This window comes from Melanaphis sacchari, unplaced genomic scaffold, assembly GCF_002803265.2.
Source record: "Melanaphis sacchari strain LSU unplaced genomic scaffold, SCAv2.0 Contig14_pilon_pilon, whole genome shotgun sequence".
NCBI lineage: Eukaryota > Metazoa > Arthropoda > Insecta > Hemiptera > Aphididae > Melanaphis > Melanaphis sacchari.
Window position 1 is genome coordinate 250972 of NW_020270656.1, and position 19774 is coordinate 270745.

General features: G+C 27.7%; 1 protein-coding gene across 1 annotated transcript in view; it reads left to right on the forward strand.

Annotated features, from left to right (window-relative positions):
• LOC112591943 (putative fatty acyl-CoA reductase CG5065) overlaps window positions 1–19774 on the forward strand; it is a 43404-nt gene that overhangs the window by 18527 nt on the left and 5103 nt on the right. The window contains exons 2-5 of the mRNA XM_025335908.1: window positions 3981–4423; window positions 12714–12968; window positions 16435–16690; window positions 17843–18035. Of these exons, the coding sequence (XP_025191693.1) occupies window positions 4175–4423; window positions 12714–12968; window positions 16435–16690; window positions 17843–18035 (953 nt within the window). The 5' untranslated portion in view covers window positions 3981–4174. The remainder of the gene's footprint in view (window positions 1–3980; window positions 4424–12713; window positions 12969–16434; window positions 16691–17842; window positions 18036–19774) is intronic.

Consider the following 19774-nt stretch of genomic DNA (forward strand, 5'->3'; position numbering starts at 1 on the left):
CTCGTATATCCTTATCCATGGAACATTTTGTTTCGACTTTTCCGAGAAGAGACGTGTTGGTCATTTATGAAATGTTGAATTACAATAATATGTTTTACGCTCTTTTTTCCTAACCTCAACATGCATGTGTTATTAATTATTTGATAAAAATGTGTTGCCACATTATTTGATATAATATTTATTATACCATAAAACTATATATATATCATAGAGTTTGTAATAATTGCAATATGAACTCAAATGTTGTATGTCATATAAACACGAGCTATTTGTTTTAATATTTTGTTGAGTTATATTTTTCAATTTAAGTAATAATTCGTATTAAATTATTATTATTATTTTTTTTTTTTGTGTGTCAATCGATTTGATTGTAAAATATATAATAATAGGCAATAGCCATTTATTTTAATCGAGCCCATAAAATTAATTGCCTTTTATTACAGTGCAGAAAAATGATTTTATTTTTAATTAAAAACTAATTTACAACTTTAAAATGATTTTATATTTTAATTGTTTTAAATATATATATATAATCAATAATGTTTTGCATACTTTTATTTTCAATTTTTACACATAAAAAAAATCAATAAATATAAATAAAATTAATCAAATAAGTTATAAAATATTTTTAAATAAGAAGTTTTTTTTTAATTTATTGCTGAAATATTCTAGTATATTATTATTATCGTTGTTTATTAGTTAAATGATGTCTTATTCAACAAATAGACAAAATAAAGGATATCGAAAGGTCTAACATTAGTTTTAAAAATACTCGTTCAAATTTAACTTGTGTGCGTATAAGAACATATTTGTATGCTATGCACAATGTGTTGAATAAACTAGAAATAAAGTTGTCGTTTGTTCAAAAAGAATTTCAAATGTCACACTCACAATTCAATTGGTTTAAATATGCATTTTTCCTTTTAGATGGGTCCTTAATGTTAAAAAATATCAAAGAGCCCTCGGAAATCGACGGGTAGTCGGGTGAGTCGAACCGACTCTGGAATTACTAATATAATATTTAACATTTGTTCGCACTACTAAAATATTTTTAATATAACTGAAATGTATTCGATTTTATTGTTAGGTAAATTAACAAATGATCATGTTTAACAACTTAGATCTTTTTTCATAGATAAAATAATTAAAAATAAGTAACAAAAGCATAATATTTTTACCAACTTCAATATCACAATGCGTAAGATAAACACAGTCTGTTTGATAACGATGCACAATATCCTTTTTGAAAATACAAGATCCATTATCGTTACAATTGCAGCGCGTACCAAACTACTTTCAATTAGTGCCAAATACCCGCTAAAATATTTAATTTAAAACCAATTATGAATTAATTAATTGATGTGATGAATTTTTATTTACAAATTATAATTTATGTAATGAAAATTAGTCTTATAAATGTAAATGTATGATTTGATAATTTAATTCAGCGAGTGTTGAGTTCGGAAATAATTAATATTATATTTATAGGTAGGTACATAAATGTATTAAATAGTTACATATAATATGAATACGTAATTAATATTGTTATTTATTATTATATTACTTTTGCTCAATCTCAAAACATGATTTTTCGCGAGCAGGATAAGTGAGCAAAATAAAAAACCAGCTACTCGCGAATAATATACGCAAACAGTTTTGTGTGGATTAACTTTGAACCTATAAAATTAAATCAATTTAGTCTTTTAATACTTCATTAGACTTTTGATAGTACCAACGTTAAATATCGTCTGTCATATTTATTCATCACATTACGTAATAGCTGCCAATTCATTGTTGCCAGTAACAATTTTATTGTATCAGTCCAGGACTAATTTATAGAAATAGAAGCCCTATGCACTATGTACTTTGTAACCTTATAATTTAACAAAACATTTTGTTATAAATTTTAGGCAGCTGACAATTAAATACAAGCTTAATCCGTAAATCACAATAACGTTTTCAATTATATGCGTTTATTTTTAATTTAAAAAAAAATCAACAATAACAATGTTTTTAAACGTTGATTTTTTTGTAGCATAATTGAATGACAACAATAACAGAATCCAGCTTTGCTTGTGTCAAAGTAGAGCACTTGGAAGTTTTCATGTTCAAATGTAGAAAATGAGCATTTAATAGGTACCTACTCATTAATATTCGTATATCATAACGTAAACACGTCTATTTTTTGGATGACCTTAACAGTTTGGAATCGTTACGCTTGCACATGTGTAAATCAGAGCCGGTATAACAGCACAATTAAACCGATTTTTGGATAAAATGTAACAAACCTCGTGTATAAATATTTAAAACAAAAATGTTAATAAATATTACGAAATTAATGGTCCTGAATATTGAACGATTATTAAAAAAAAAACCGGGTTCAATATCAGTCTATTATAGGTCAAAGTCCTGGAATCTCGAACAACCGTTTCCAGGTTTCCAGCGTTAAAAACTTGTTGCCAAGTGTTGAAATGGAAACTAATCAGATTACGGAACAAGGTCAATGATTTCACGGTATAGACAGGTACACTGGAACACTAAAAACGTAAAGACGGAGCCTAAGTTGAACGGCAAAGATTTAAAAATATTTAATTTAAAAAATAATTTTCGGTTTAATAAGTACAATCGGAAGACTACCTATTAGGAGCTGGTCGAATTTTAAAATTCATGTTTTTTCCGCAACATTGGAATTTAATAAATTGTTTAAGCAACTATCTGACGTTTATATAAACAAAAAAAATTTTAAAAATTAAAAAGACTAGACATCGATAATTACTATAGTTAGTTGACAGGTCGTTGTGCAAAGTACTTACACATCAAATAAAAAGTTAATTATTGTCGAATTTGCAAAGTAATAAATACATAATATTTATAAAAAAAATCATCATACTAGAGCAAATTTTCAATTTATAAGTAATAGGAGACTAATTGAGGGTCAAAACACGAAATGCTATAGATAAATTGTTTGGAAACATGAAACTCGTGGAAAGTAGGATAGACCTTAACGTTTTCAACTCTTAGTCTAGTACGACGGCAACCAATAATAATATTACACATAAAATAAATATCATTTGTATATCAAATTAGATGTCGTATTTATACTATGCTTAGTTTTTATATGTTTTCAAATCAATAAGTGGCCGTGAAAAGAGCTCGACATTTGCACGAAAAGATATTTAAAGATCGATGTAAAAAACGGCGATACAGAAAATGTTATCAAAAATATGCGTACTTAGCTGCATACGTAATACCTATATAATTGATTAAGTTGGGTGTATATAGTATATTATATGCTATATACTATATAATACACGCTATTGTGTTTTTATTTACAAATTATATTTCATATATGTGTTAATACATTATTTAATCATTTTATTCGCTGAGTGTTTAATTCGGTTAAATTATTATACCAAAAATATTTATGTATACGTAATCAAAAGAGCTCGAGCATGTATAATGTGTTTAAGTTCAAAACAAAATAAAAAAGGTCAAACAAAAAAAAATTAGTAGTTTTACACAATCAAGCAAATGTTAAAAGTTTATAGGATATAAATGACGAATTCAACAATTTCATACTTTATCTCAAAACTATAAGTAAGCCGTTTAGGTATGAGTTTTAAAATTTAGTTTATTCAAGTTAAACCAACGCCGGACGCGTTGATAGTTTAGACAGTATTTTTAATTACATTGTGAGATACGAGTATACCCACCAAAAATATTATAGTATATGATAGAAAGGGAATAGACATTTACAAGTCACTCCCTCTTACCCATCTTGTCAAGACGGTGCATTTCATCTTAAACCGTGGTTATAATGCACATCTTTTCCCCAATATCCCCACCACTCCACAGACGTCGCATAATGTACTATTCCATTCCCCCTCACTAGGAATATTCGATACATTATACAGCTATAGTCCGCGTAATACGTAGTCGATGCACTTTTAAATTAATTAGGTGAATTTCTATCGTTGCAGCGTCATATACACACAATTATCGGCACACGATGACAGGTCGTTCGACGGTTGTCAGGGTTTAGCAGCAGTGGTCACCGAACGTCTGTACAGCTGATACGTAAAATCATAGCAGTGCGTCTACAGAGATCTACAACACACATTATCTCGTTGAATATATATTATATATATATATCATTTAAGTTCACTTGATCACGATGATGACCGACAACAACAACGACCTCGGCTGCCAGGACTGGAACGTCGCGCCACTCGCTGACAGGAGAGTGGTCGACTTCTACGACGATGCTTCGGTGTTCGTCACCGGTGGCACGGGATTCGTGGGCAAAGCTCTGATCGAGAAGCTTCTCAGATCGTGCCCCGGCCTGAAGAACATTTACCTGCTGATCAGACCTAAGCGTGGCAAAGACATAGAATGCCGTTACCAGGAGCTGTTGGAAAATCCGGTAAGAAAGATCCTAATACTACGTACACATATAATTAGTGTGCTTTTAGTTTTTAATACTATCTGCAGGCTCGCGAACCACGTCATAACGAATATTTACGATCATGAGAACCTACAATATTGTGTTGTCAGCTTTAAAACAATATAGTTAATTTTTCTGTTATTAAATTTAAAACATTTTTTTTGTCTAAGGCATTTCATAGTATTTTATTGATGTTTTAATTTTTAATTTGAATATAATCAAAAAAAAAAAAAAAAAAATAGGTAGAAAATTCTTTTATTGTTTCTGAATAATAAAATTACCTAAATATATAGTATAATTTTGAAATTTTGAAATTCACTGTTTCCAAGTTTTAAACACAATATTTTGAACTTTTCAATAAAATTGATTCATTTCAAATACACTTAATATTCACGTAGAAAAGTTTATTTTCTAAAATGAATTATTATTTTGAATCAAAATAGAGGAATAATATTATATTGATGAATGAAAATAACGTTATTTGTGTTTCATTAAAAAAATGTTGGTGAAGTTTTTATTTTAATTTATATTTTCTTTATACAAGATAAATTAAAATATAATATAATTCATATTTTTAAATCAAAAAACTTGAACATTTACTACGAAATTCCTTGTAAAATAGAGAAATTATAAAAATGACGAAAATACATGGAAATATATTTCAAATAATGTAATAACAATATTTCTTCAACGTTTCAAGTCTTTTTTTTTTTTTTTGTTTCAATTCAAATAATATTGATTTTAGAGACTCCACGTCACATATATACTTATTTTCAAAATATTTAGACTAATTTAAAGTTATTGTTATGAAACTAACTGTTTTATTGTACATTAATATAGATTTAAATATATTAATATTAACAATAATATTAAATGCGATGTTTTTGACAAAAATTAATTCAACCTATAACGTATTAGAAATAAAAAAATAGATTTCTAATAGTTATATAAATAAATTATTAAGTATACTTAAAAATATTAAAAATAGAAATTAATTAAATTTTTTTTTTTATGCATTAATTAGTGAAATGTTCAAATCTTTATGACGTCAATAATTAAGAAAAAAATATTAACAAGTATTTTACAACGGCTTTTATTATAGAAAAAATAAAATCAATAAAAATCTAGTAAATTTAATTAATTGGTAATATTATAATTTTTCTATAATTAAATCAGGTTCTTTAAAGAACTAAAGAGAAATTAAACAATTTTTTTTTAATATTTCAGAAATTTGATAATTTAAAATAATTCTTAAATAAAATTAGTGTTTCTATCATGTACAAACGTAACATACAATTATCAATTATACAATTCTAACAATAAATATGATTTTATTGCCTACATTAGCTTATTGTCTGTTTTTTTTTTTTTTAAAGTCTTTAAATACAACACTTATCGAAAATGATACCGTCGATAATTGCTCGTACCAGTCATCTCGAGTTGGACATTTAACCGAATTTTTTGTGAATGTCCTAAATTATTGTTTTAAATTAACAAACAAATTCACATAAGCATACTTCTTTATCGATGTTAAATACATATTTCTATTGCCTATAATATAAGAAATACAAAAATAATACATAAGACTTTGCGGATTTATTAACAGTTAATATTTTAATAAACAAATATAGGTAGGCATTTTTTCTAAAACAACAAAAGGTCAAGAACGTGTGTTACCTAATACTTAATACTGTTATTGAAAACCTCTTTTCTTAATGTGTTAAAAAAAAAAAAAATTAAGTTTTATAAATTGTGTAGCTCTTTAATAGATTAAACATTTTTACCATGAATTGATAGTTGACACGTCCATAAAAAAAAAAAAAAAAAAATGGCTATTGTAATTCATACTCTATGAAACGACTAATGCAAATAGTAATGCGTACGGAGCGTTTTGACTTTCGACAAAATATACACACGAGAACTTTCAATTGATATTTGATTTGTACTCATTTCACGACATACGGTGCACATACCCTTTAGGATATAGGTAATAGGTAATAAGTAATAACACTAACAATAGTTACGTACATCATAAACTTGGCATTATATATATATATTATGTCATTTGAAAAAATTCATTAAAATTCTCAACAATCGGTATAGACCTAAACGATTTTATTTACACGGGAAAGTCTCTTCGATAACACCACACATTATAATATCGTAACACATACATTTTATTATCCACTGTTCGTTGTTTTATTGTTTTCACATAATAATATTATCGCGTTAGTTTTATTTCAGAAACATTAATTTTGAACTCTAATGAACCGCAGTTATTACGATTTGCGACAACGCTATCGTATTACGATATCATAATATCTCTCGCTGCGCACTAGGTAGGTACCTACAAACCGTAATATAATAATATTTTTACTGTACGTCACCGACCACCAATATCCTGTACGCCAACATCATACAATGGATATATTTTATCTATTAGGTACACGTACCTACTTATAGCGGATACTCTCGTTTACACTTTCTCGTGGCCGTTATAATTACACACACGCGTGCTGTAAATACCGACCAATTTATATTTCCGTTATCGATTTGACCTAATACAATAATCGATTGTGTTATACGTAAATTACACTTAAATTAATTTTTTTTTTTTTTTTATCAATGAGCAGTTCTATTGCATAATTTCACCACACCTACACATGGCCATGGGCGCTATAGAGAAAATTTGATATACCATCACAATAGTATGGATGTCCATCGTACTTACGTCGTTCATATAGAACGCGATATGACGTATGTACGATATAAACGTCGTATAATATCGTTGCGTTGATTATTTACGTTTACGTGACACTCGATTGCTGATTGCAGTGCTCATATTGATATTATATAATATATATTTTATTATATTTACTTTAAAACTATTATCATATAGTAATAGTTTAAAACAGAGGAAGAGAACAGCTATTGCTATCATGGGCGTCCCCAGAAATTTTTCTACGGGAAGTGGCAAAATTAATTAAAAAAAAAAAAAAAAAAAAAATGAAGATTTTTTTATACATTTTATCTATAGAACATTATTGTTTTTCGTCATTTTTACATTAAATTATTACGTAAGGTAACAAATTTAAAATTCTAGGAAAGGGGAAAAGTGCCCCGTCTTGCCCCCCCTGGGGACGTCTATGATTGTTATTCCTGATTCGTTGCGGTTTTATCGCATTTTCGCACACACAATATAGGCCTACATCAAGTAGGCTACACACATGAATATTTAATCATGTTATACATTATGTAGCTAACACGATAATATAACAGTATGGTTCGGTAAGCGTTGTAAATCTATGTGGATTCTCGGTAAATATATTTTTCGTGTTATCGTGGTTTGAAAGAAATAAAATAATAATGATTTCTTTGCAGAAACCCAGACCAATAGGTTATTTTGTTTGCTTTTCCGGGATAAATAAGTTTTTACAGTTCCTATAATTTATAAGATGAACAAACTAATTTATTTTTAAAACATTTTGACCCAGCAACTACGTAACCAAAATGCAATTTGTGCATTACTAATAAATAAATAATTAACCATTTACACGAAATGTTCATCCAGTAGGTTTCTAATAAATAGATAATTATGTATCCTCAACCCACATAATTCTGCAAACTGACGAAGTTTTAAAATATAATCAGAATATCTGATACCATTATAGGTACGATGACAGATTAATATAGTTGCAGTTGATCTGACGTTCACCAAAGGTACAAATATTACAGATTCGCGATAATGTCGTTCGAGTAGGAAATAGCGATTAATGTAGCAGGTGTCTTAAAAAGCTTTGTCTCGTTACCCAGTATACGATTAAGTGACAAGTGGCACTTTATTATGGTATTGAGTGAGAGATTGACGTGACGAGCTTTTTTGTTCAAAAATATGTCTTTTAAGAAAAACTCTCACGCTTAATAGAGTGATCAGATTTTGATATGATATATAAATTTTTTTTTCTAAGAAAAAACTTACAAAACACTTTTCACCTAATTAAAAACTTTAAATTTTTTAATTTATTATACATTCCATTTTGAATACGACAAATTTTCACAAATTTTGTTTTTTTATTAATTATTTTTACTACAATCAACGCAATGAGAATCAAAGTCCTATGCGCTCAGTAAATAATCGTAATTTTTCTTTGAAAAAAAAAAAAAATAAACAAATAATGAAACCAAACAACTCGACGAGGCGTAAGAGTTTTTCCTGTAAAATGTGTTTTGAATAAAATATCAAGCTTTTCATTTTTGATAGGCGGTGCCTTTGAAATATATGCCAATTGCAATGTGTGCATAGATAACTCGGTACTCGAATGCAATCTCACTCACAGTTGCTGATGATCATTTAGGACTAAGTAGTAACACAAAGAACACAGAAGACGCCGACATGATTGTATATTGCAAAAAATAAAAATGTTGTCACTTATTAAGTTAACTCGATCGGGATCCTTGAAGTGTATTTAAACTTAAACAGCACTGTATTTTATTCAACACTAAAAATAAATACATCAAATCAATAAAGGCTAGACAATCAAAAACACAACCAAAGGGCTATAGTCCTTTTACCTCCCCTCCTCTGCTCCTAGGATAATCTGGGATAAACCATTGGTATAAACCACTATACGTTTTCAATAAATACAATATTATACCTATCTCTGAAATAAAGATATTCGCAGTTTTTTATACTCACGACTTTTCACGGAAAAAATAAAAGCACGGGGAGAGGGGTCCGCGTTTATGGCTTAATAGGACAGAAGAGCACGTAATCCGATCATATCTCTATAATTCTGTATGATGTGTATTATAAGTCCCAAATAGTAGTACTGTTATTTTGGTATTTTCCAGACTATAGACCGATCGACAAACCATTATTATGGTAGATAAATACAGAGTGTGTAAAATGCTTATTAGATACAACGACGAATACTAGGCACAAATTATGTTACTGTATAACGAATATTTGATGTTAAATAGTTCGCTATGACAATCAAGTGTCAGTAATATGATATCAAAGTATCAATATTGTATCACGTAATATATCAAATACCAATGTCATATTATCGAAAATAAATTTATTGGTGATATTTTTTAGCACTCGTAATAAAAAAAAATTGTACAACTTTATTATATTTTATATTCTAACACAATAAAAAGAATAAAACAATAAAATATAAATTTTATTTAAGTACTTATACATTTACTATACAGTTGGCGATATTAGATTCAATCGTAAAATTTATTTTTTGTTCTCAAAATATAAATATATATATATATAAAGTATGAACTATATCTAATGTAGGAGGTATTTATTTCGCCATCAATATCATCGATATGTACTTAACTACATCCTTACATCAATATTAAAAAAAAAAAATTGTTCGATATCACTCAACATCACTATATATATTATGTAAGACCTGATTTGCTAACTTAGCAATAGGATTAAACAACCACGCAATTACTGGGAGGTACATTGTAGGCTCATCATTTCTATGTAAAATATTAAATGTTATCATAGTTATTACTGCGACATGTGCAGGTTTCAGGACCACGTGTCTCGAATATATTTAATGTTTATTATATAGATATTGACGATCGGTGTCAGACGCACGTTTGCGAAAAGTTACTTAAAGTTTATAATAATCGTATAGAAAGGTATCCCCTACTCAGTACATAAAATAACGCTGTCATGCGGCACGCCAAACTATATATCTACTTGACAGCGACATCAACTACTTAAGACAAAATTCAAAACATGTCGTAATCATGATATATTATAAACATTGTTACAAGTTGAAAATAAGTATGAGGGAAATCGTATACGCTTTGGGTGTGCTAAGTTTTTGGTTCGTTGCATTCATGGTGGCTAGATGGGCAACCGCGTCTCTATTATATTTTTTATTGTGTAAATATACATACTTATACCATAAAAACATTACACCATTCTTTAAGGATAATTTAAAAATAAGCACAAGTGATGGGTTTAATTCTTATATAATATTTACAAATTTAACATACCTTTATTTATACCTTTAACATACATTTCAGCGGTTCCCAAGCTGAGAGGCGCGGCTCCCTCGGGAGGCACAAACGCTTAATAGTGGAGACGCGATATAAATATTGATATTATGTACATGTTCACTACAAGTACTTATTTAGTACTACACACTAATAAAAATGTTTGTTACATTTATTCAAGGAAGGCGCGATTGAATTTTTTTTTATTTTTGTAAAAACGTGAACCAAAAAAGTTTGAGAACCGCTGGTACATATAGATTAAAATGAATACTTCCTCCACTATATTTGTCATGAGTCCGTCCCGAATGAGCGCATTCATATGATAATTATAAAAAACAAAGTACGAAACCTTTAAATCGATTTTTATTTGGTTTTAGCCAAAAAGTTGTAACATTTTTATCGACTGTTGTCTCGTATATTGGCATATCGAGATATTCCACAATAGTAAAAATACAAAACCTTTAAGCATGATACTATCATAGCCATAAAACGATTTTAGACTCTTGTTCTCTATGTAAGTATACAGTAATACAGTAAGCGTAAAATGCAGTTTTTATAACTCAAAATTCAATTGTTAAGGTTTTAATACTCAGTAAGTACCTACTCGGTAAAATAACCATATATTGCCCATATAGCCATATCTATACAATATAAAAATCGATTTTACATTGCACTTATTTAGTGCCATAGTTTTCAAGATCATGTAACAAGAACATGAAGTATTTTAAAAATATAATTCCTAGTCCTCGACATTATGGTGAAAATTACAATTTAATAAAAGTTAATGTAATATAGCTAATAAAAAAAAAAAGAAGTAAGTAGCCGCTCTGCTAAACGGTAAGTGTAGAGTGAACTTCATCATCGAAGAATTAAATTTAAATATGAATTTAATGATAAATAATTACATACGAAGAACGAATCTAAGCGAAAACGACTAATCGGCGGTCAGTCTATATTACTAAATATATTTTGATGTGATTTATTTATGTTTCTATTATAGTAATTTATTTTAGTATTTGCAGTGATTTTATAGTATAACAATTTAATATATTGTAAAATTAATGCTGAAACGCTAAGTAATACGGTAGATAAAATTAATTTTCGCCGAAAACGTAGCTTTTGAAAATGTTATTAAGCTTATAAAGAATGATAATATACGTTAAAAGTCTTTTGAAGTAACAAATTACATTTTTGAATCACAAGCAAAGTAATTAAATTCATTATTCTTTGTTTAAATATAATATAATTTCGTTCAAATTTGAATTTAAAATGTGTAAGTAATGGGTACCTCTATATTATATTATAACAGTAATCATGCTTATATATTTTTAAATTTTTTGATTACATAGTATAAACTATCAATGAGAAACCTTGCATTAAATTTTCAATGCGTAACTATGTATAAAAATTGAATATTTTACAAATTTTTAACTACAAAATTATTTGCGAATTTTCGTAATTTTGAACATTTTAAATTAACATTCTTCCAACTTAAAACCACCCCTATTTATCTTTAGTATTTTTAAATAGCTATAATAATAACTTATGAGGAACTTCATATTGAAATTTCATTTTTATCAATATTTAAAAAGAAAAATCTAAAAAATAAAAATAATAAAAAATTTCAAATGTCTATAAATAGCACAAAAAGAGTCAAATTAGAAAATTATTTTATGTGTAAGAAATAATAATATAATATTTTGAGAAAAATTCGAGTATCTAAAGTTACTTATTTATATCAAAGCTCTGAGAAATTTTCATCTTATACCTACCTCATAAAAGTATAAATTAGACACAATTAATTACTATTAAAAACCATCCTCAGTAGAAAATCGAAGCACTTTTTCAATTACTTATCGCATATTCAGACACACAAAAATATAAGACATATCATCTTAAAATCAACACACTCATCGTTCAGCTCAAAATCAACTGTTAAATAACCAAATATTATTACATATAACAAGTGAAAACCGTTGAATACAACATTGAAAACACATTCAAACATCTTTTCGTGACCACTTAAATAATATTTTTATGAATAATTTAAAAATATTCTGTACAGATACTCGAATGGTATTATAACATGGAATGATTATTTTAAAATATGGCAAATATTATTTGAAAAAATAGCCTTAGTTAATAGTTTTGAATACGTTTTTTTTTTTTTTTGATTTTAAAACAATATAATATGCTTAATACCTATAATTTTATTTACACGGTGCGTGTGATTTTTCTTGCGCAGGTGTTCGATCGCATTCGGTCCACGGATGAAGCGGAAAAAGTGTTCGAGAAAGTGGTGTGTATCAGCGGTGATGTATCCGACCCCGACCTGGGTCTGAGCGCCGAAGACAGGCAAAGACTGTGTTCCGACGTGACAATCGTCTTCCATTCAGCAGCCACCGTCAAGTTTAATGAAACCCTCCGCACCGCCGTCACACTCAACACGTTGGGCACGCGACGCGTCGTCGAACTGTGCCGGTCGATGCCAAAGTTAAAGGTATGTACTCGAGAGAGGACTTTGGAGCTAGTTTTTTCACGCCAATTATAAATTAATGACGAAAATTAATCAAAAACGCTGTCTCTCACAGAATCTCCAGACCTCGCGCGTTTTAAATAAAATCGGGAAAAAACAGATTATGATATTTATATAAATTGAAAATCAGCAGAATGAAATAAAGCAATTTTCATATTCATGAGACAAACAAAAAAAAATAAATATTTCTCTAGTCGTTAAAACTTTTAAATTAAGTTAATCGGAACAATTGAAAAACAGCGTTTGTACGGTAAAAATAAAATAATATAATAAATAAAGTTAAAGTTGAGCTAAGAAAATAATTCGAATACTAAATGATATACGTGGTATTTATATTAATTAAAACAAACTCAACTTATTAACTGGTTGATATAAAACTTTGAAAGCAAAAAACTTTTTAACTTTGACATTAATTTAATAATATGTATAATATTATAGTAATAATTGAATATCGTCTGCGATGGTTGAAATCAAACAGTCGTTCGGTTATGATTTTAAAGTCTATCCCCAGCACAAATTCTCAATATTTTTATAAAACCGCGATATAATCGTACTTGATACGTAATTATTTTATCGTGACAACATAACTGCAGCTTTGTCGATTATTATTGTTTATATTCAATATTACCGCCACGGACATTAATACACGTCTATAGGGTTTATTATGAAGATGAGTGATGATATAACATAATACTACATAAAATTATTTGAAAAAAAAAATATGAATTTTTGCCGAAGTCAAACGTTATGTAGGAACAATATATTAATATATTAATATAATATCTGGCATCTACCTATATTGAATTACCGCCAACAACTAGTACTGTAGAAGGGTTATTTAATACTTTGCGCAGAGTTAAGACATGGCTAAAGACAACAATGAATGATGAAAGACATGATGATGGGCTTTCCATGATAGGGAGAAAATTGAAGGCAAACTAACTGAATTCATTAGTTATGTTATAAACTCGTAAATTTATTTTGTCTTAAAAATGAATTTTTTATTTTCATATTAGTATTTTACATTATGATTCCAATACAATATCTGTAGAGTAATATTAAATATATAAATATAAAACTATCTAATTGTTTACTTAAAGCACAGTACTTTTTTTTTATTTTACCATGATTTATGCGTTTAGCTGTTTACCGCCCACACGAGATTTTGAAAATATTTTCTACTTAAAAAACGTAAAATCGACTTGATCGTGGATTGGTTACCTATTGTTCGATATTTTCTACTTTAAATTTAAATCGATTGAAAGACATAAAATAATTAAATTTAAAAATATTGTTTTTTGATTTGATTTGATTTTTCTGGACAATTTATTCTAGTTATATTTCAATAACATCAATAGGTTTAGTATTTTGTTTCTGCGAAGTTCAAGAAAATACATATAGAAATATATAAAATTACCTGGTAGTGGAAATTTCTTTTTATAGTAAATACGCGTATTTATTAGAGCTATATATACACTATCGTAAAAACTAAAACTCGTACACCATATTAAATATAATTAGGTATATGATGACTATATTAGCATACTATGTATGAGATAAATTTAATGACACGCATAATATTGACGTATGTATATTAAATATTTTTAGTGGAAAAAAATAAAATAAAAACATTAGAAAATAAAACGACAGTTGTTAAATTTATATTGCTGTCATATAAAAGGTTATTGGTTTGCGTGTTTAAAGAAAACCGTATGACGTTACATTAGTGTGGAATAATTGAATGACGTCTTTCGTTTTTGTTTATTTAAGAGTACAGCGTGGTTTGATAACTACCGCTTAAGTACTGTTCGACAAATCGTTAGTCACAGTAGATTGGTTTTTTAAAACTTTAAGCACAATGGTAATAAACGAGTCTGTGATGGAAGGGGTGGAGTAGAAACGTCTGTTTAAAATCGAAAATAGTGTTTATAAATGATAATTAATGTGTACATAACAGCAACCTTTCGTTCAAACAATTGCCTCCTAATATTGAAAATGTATGAGTAACAACAGTTATTTAATATTTTGATAAGTAACTCTTATGCGAATTTCATGTGGCCCGGAAAATTAATGTTGCAGTATAATAAACGCATGTACAATTGTGCATTAAAATATAAAATATGACATTGCGGTGTAGGTTTTAGAGAGCGGTCCAACAGCTGTTTTTTTATCTCTAATTAAGTGCTCATTATATAGTCTTAACTAAAACTTATTTTGAATTATACTTGAGAGAACGCTGCACCAGATTGTTTTTCTTCCGTTTTACAAACGTATTTACAACATAAAAAAATTATGTTCATCGTGTTGTTACAGTTTTATACAATAGCCATTAACAATATAAAAAAGAATAATCAAAAAAAAAAAAAAAACATTCACAATCAAAAACATTATTTATGTTTTCTCGTGGATTTTATACGGTATTAAAATTTTTAAGCAAATCATATTAATTATTAAAGTGCAATATCTTAAATAGATACCTATTCACAATTTGCTTCAAAATTAAAATATGGTGAAAAATCTTCGAGAAAATATAAATAATGTTCTTACCTGTAAATTTAGTAATAGGTCCATTCATTCTAGTATTAACGCTTACTATAAAAAATCAAAAACTGATAAACACAAATTTCTTTAACATACAATATATTTAGCTATAAAAGTTTTAAATTAATATAAAAAAAAATATCAACTTAACCAAATTAAAAAAAGAGGTCTCAATTTTTTTTAACCGTCACTTGATTCCTGGGTTACACATATAACGATTTTATACCTTTTATTTTGTTTTTAAATTACAAACAAATATTTTGTTAAAAATATATATCACACGCTATTTCTTTTTCATTACATAATTAAGTAACTGTGATAGTTTAGGTTACAAATTATTACTTATTAGATGCTTACATCAATTAAATTATCAAATCAAGAAACATTTATTTATATATATATATATATATATATATATATATATATTTAAATAATTTTTTTATACAGTCAGAAAAAAAAATGAATATATAAATAAAAAACTCATTAACTAATTAATTTTAATTTAATTTGTTATTTTATAACTAATTCTTTTAATAGGTCATAATAAGTAGTTATCAAGTTAATTTTAAAATGAACTTACTGGTTACGTTTGAAAACATCAATATTTTAACTTAACTTTAACTTATAAATTACCTAGTTAATGCCCACCTTTGTGTATTCGCAAATGACAATAATGACGACGGGTACGTGCTCGCGTTTTCAGCCAAACTAGCCGAATAAACACCGTCTACACCCTGAGCTTTTCCTACGAAGTTGCTGTGCTATCATAGCGTACCAATGACACCACGTGAATGCACAAAAACAATTCAATAATAACAACTGATCAATAATATAATATTTTGTTAAACTACAATACATATACACTTACATAATATAATTGTCGTCGTAGGCTATGATTCATGTGTCGACTGCGTATTCGAATGCGGATAAGGTAACGATCCAGGAGTCGGTGTACAAGCCACCTGCCGACCCCGAGTTCGTGATAAACTGCTGCCAGAAGATGTCCGAGGACGATTTGCGAGAGATGGGACGGCGGATGCAGGGTAAACACCCGAACACGTACACTATGACCAAAGCCATGGCCGAGTGGGTAGTCGCTGAACAAGCGGATGACATACCAGCGGCAATCGTAAGACCCAGCATAGGTATGTTATGTTTTATTATTTATGGGTACCTATGTGTGTATGTCAGGAGTGTCCTTTAATTGTGGAGAGCGAGTGAATTTTCTACCGTAAAATAAAAGTATTTACATTATATTGTACAACAATAACATAATTAATGTACAATGATATTAATAGTCTTTATGTTCATAAGTACGCATTTAGTTTACATTTTTTTATTTTTAATCGTGATAATTATAAATCATGATGAATTGATTCATTACCACTATTATACAGTTAAATTGTCGCGATAATTAAATCATAATATAATCAAATAATTGATCTAAAAAATATGAAAAAAGAAACAAGTGATAAAATTTACTACTAAATAACCGAAACTATAATAATTGTACGTTTGTACAAAAATAAATCTTTTAGATAGGCGATCACATAATCCCTTTTCCTCCATCGCCGTTCTTTAATGGTCACTATTCAAAGACGCTCTCACACTTGGGTGTACAATAACGCCAACTTCCATTGATTGCGTTAGAAAACTGTTATAATTAATTATATGACTAATTTAACATAATTATTACGCCTTTGCACATTTAATGTAAAATTTTATTTGCGGATAACAACGAATACCTACGTTATACTTATATTTAAATATTTTTAATGTCCTATCAGATGCGAATCACGTAATCTAACGTATTCTTATTCAATACAAATAAGCAAATGCGTTTTCCGGATTTGCATCTGCTAGCATCATTCTATAATAGCTCCCTAGTTGAATAAATCATGAATTTTAAAACTAATATTATTTTAGAAGTTATAATTTATCCATTTTTCAAAATAGTACAATACGTTAATCATATAACTGTTAAAACAAATAAAAAATATTCTCCAAAATATTATTAATTTTTAATTGTGATATCTAAGTATATTTTAGCACTAAAAACGCACCAGAAACATTACAAATAATTAATCTGCGCCAAAATATATTTTCAACAGAATTGTTTATACAATGTACACATTACGCATCAAATTTTACACGTATTTAAATTTACATTTGTTAATTTAAATTTTTCTTGAGAAATTGAACTGCTATTCTCCAATATGAAAACCTTTACAAGAAAAAATACTGCGACAATATGATGTGACAAAAATGACGATATTATATTAAAATTATGTTCAAAGTGACTGCTGCTTGGAGAGAACCGTTCGAAGGGTGGGTAGACAACATGAGCGGTATCACGGGCATCATGATGGAGATAGGACGAGGCACGATCAGAAGTATCGTTTGCGACCAAAAGCTCCGAGTGGACATCATACCTGTCGACATTCTAGTAAACACGCTGATAACGTCTGCCTGGCACACGGCCACATACAGGTAAAAACAAAACGGAACACTTAAATGATTAATAATTGACAATTTATTATTACTGGTCTAAAAAAAATTGAAAAAAAAACTGATTCGCTGCGTCTGAGTAATGCATTATTAATCGTAGCTCGATATTTTTTTCTGCTTACAATATTAACATAGTTGGTATTTCGTATCTCGAAAAGATTTCAGTCTCAAAAGCATTTTTGTCATATTTTTATTTTTTATTTTTTTTATAACTACGCTTCAGTCCTACTATGTTTATACGTATTCACACTATATATAGATTATCTATATAATAATTAATAATTAGTAATTACACTAAAAGTTAGTGGTCATTAGCCTCGAAACATTTGTGAATTGTATAATTTAATTGACATTATTTTTTTATGCAAGTACATTGTACATGTATAAATAGTCAATCAAATTAACACTTAAAAAATAATATTGACAGGTACATAAGTTATATTTAACATGGTGTTTAATAAATAATTTATTAGTTATCAATAGACTCAATCGAGGATGATACGAAAAATAGTTAATATGAGTTATTTATTCATTTTAACTTCTTATTTAGAGGTGAAAAATAGAGCCTTACAGAGGTGTAGAACAAGAATAGCTGACTCATATAATTCGGAGTTAAGGACGAAGAAAAAAAAAAGTAGAATTTAAAATACATACCGTTAGTTATAAATACTTAGTGTTTATTACTAACATTTATTAATTAGTTCTTTTTCTATATTTTAAGAATTCGATTTGATATTAAATGAAATACTCTAAAACCTATTGATTCATGACAGTACCATATTTCAAGTTTTTGAGGAATTAGAAGTTCAGACTCTGAGTATAAGTTGTATTAATAAAGTAAAAATAAATATTTATTAAATTTACAAAACACTAATTTAATTTTAAAAGTGCATTTATGGCTCTCCCGATGCCTATGTCAAAAAATTATATCGTCATGAAATAAAATTTTAAAATGTAAGAACTCATGTTAAAAAAATGATAACAAGTATGGATTTTACATTATTTTATGAATGTTGATTATATCAATTTCATTTTTGCATTGACATTCTGGATATTAATAAATATTAATAATATGAAATAGGACCGACATTCAAATACTTTATTAAATTTATTTTAATAATCAAGCATCTTGACTTTTTTTTATTATAACTCAACTGAATTTTACATAATGTTTGTACATAACTATTGTACTGTAAAATAATTCGATAAAATTCATAGAAAAAAGTTTTAAGTTTTTTTTTATTGAATTCTGGCGTTCAAGATAACTAATAAATAAAAATACTGAAGTAGTTCTGAAAAAAAAAACATTGTCTTTGTTATCATCCGAGTGTATTGGGTTTATTGAGACTACATTTTTAATAAAAGTTTTATAATGTTGACTGCTATTATAGAATTGATGTATAGTAAAGAGGATTGAAAATCTTTATTTTTTTCAATAGTAATGGTATTAAGAAATATATTTTCTTTGTGTATGTTTATTTCTTAAGACTTTTTTCTCCCTAGTTTTAATTTGATGATATTCAACATTCAAATGAAAACATAGATATAGAAAACTGTTCAGGCTTCCAGATGAAGTTTTTTTTAATTATAATCATTTTATTTTATATCAAGATTATTTATTTATTTTTACCATTTACCTTGTAATGTAGATACATAATAAATTATATTAAAAAGTCATTTAAAGTTTAAAAATACATTTCTCTTATACTATTATAGAAGAG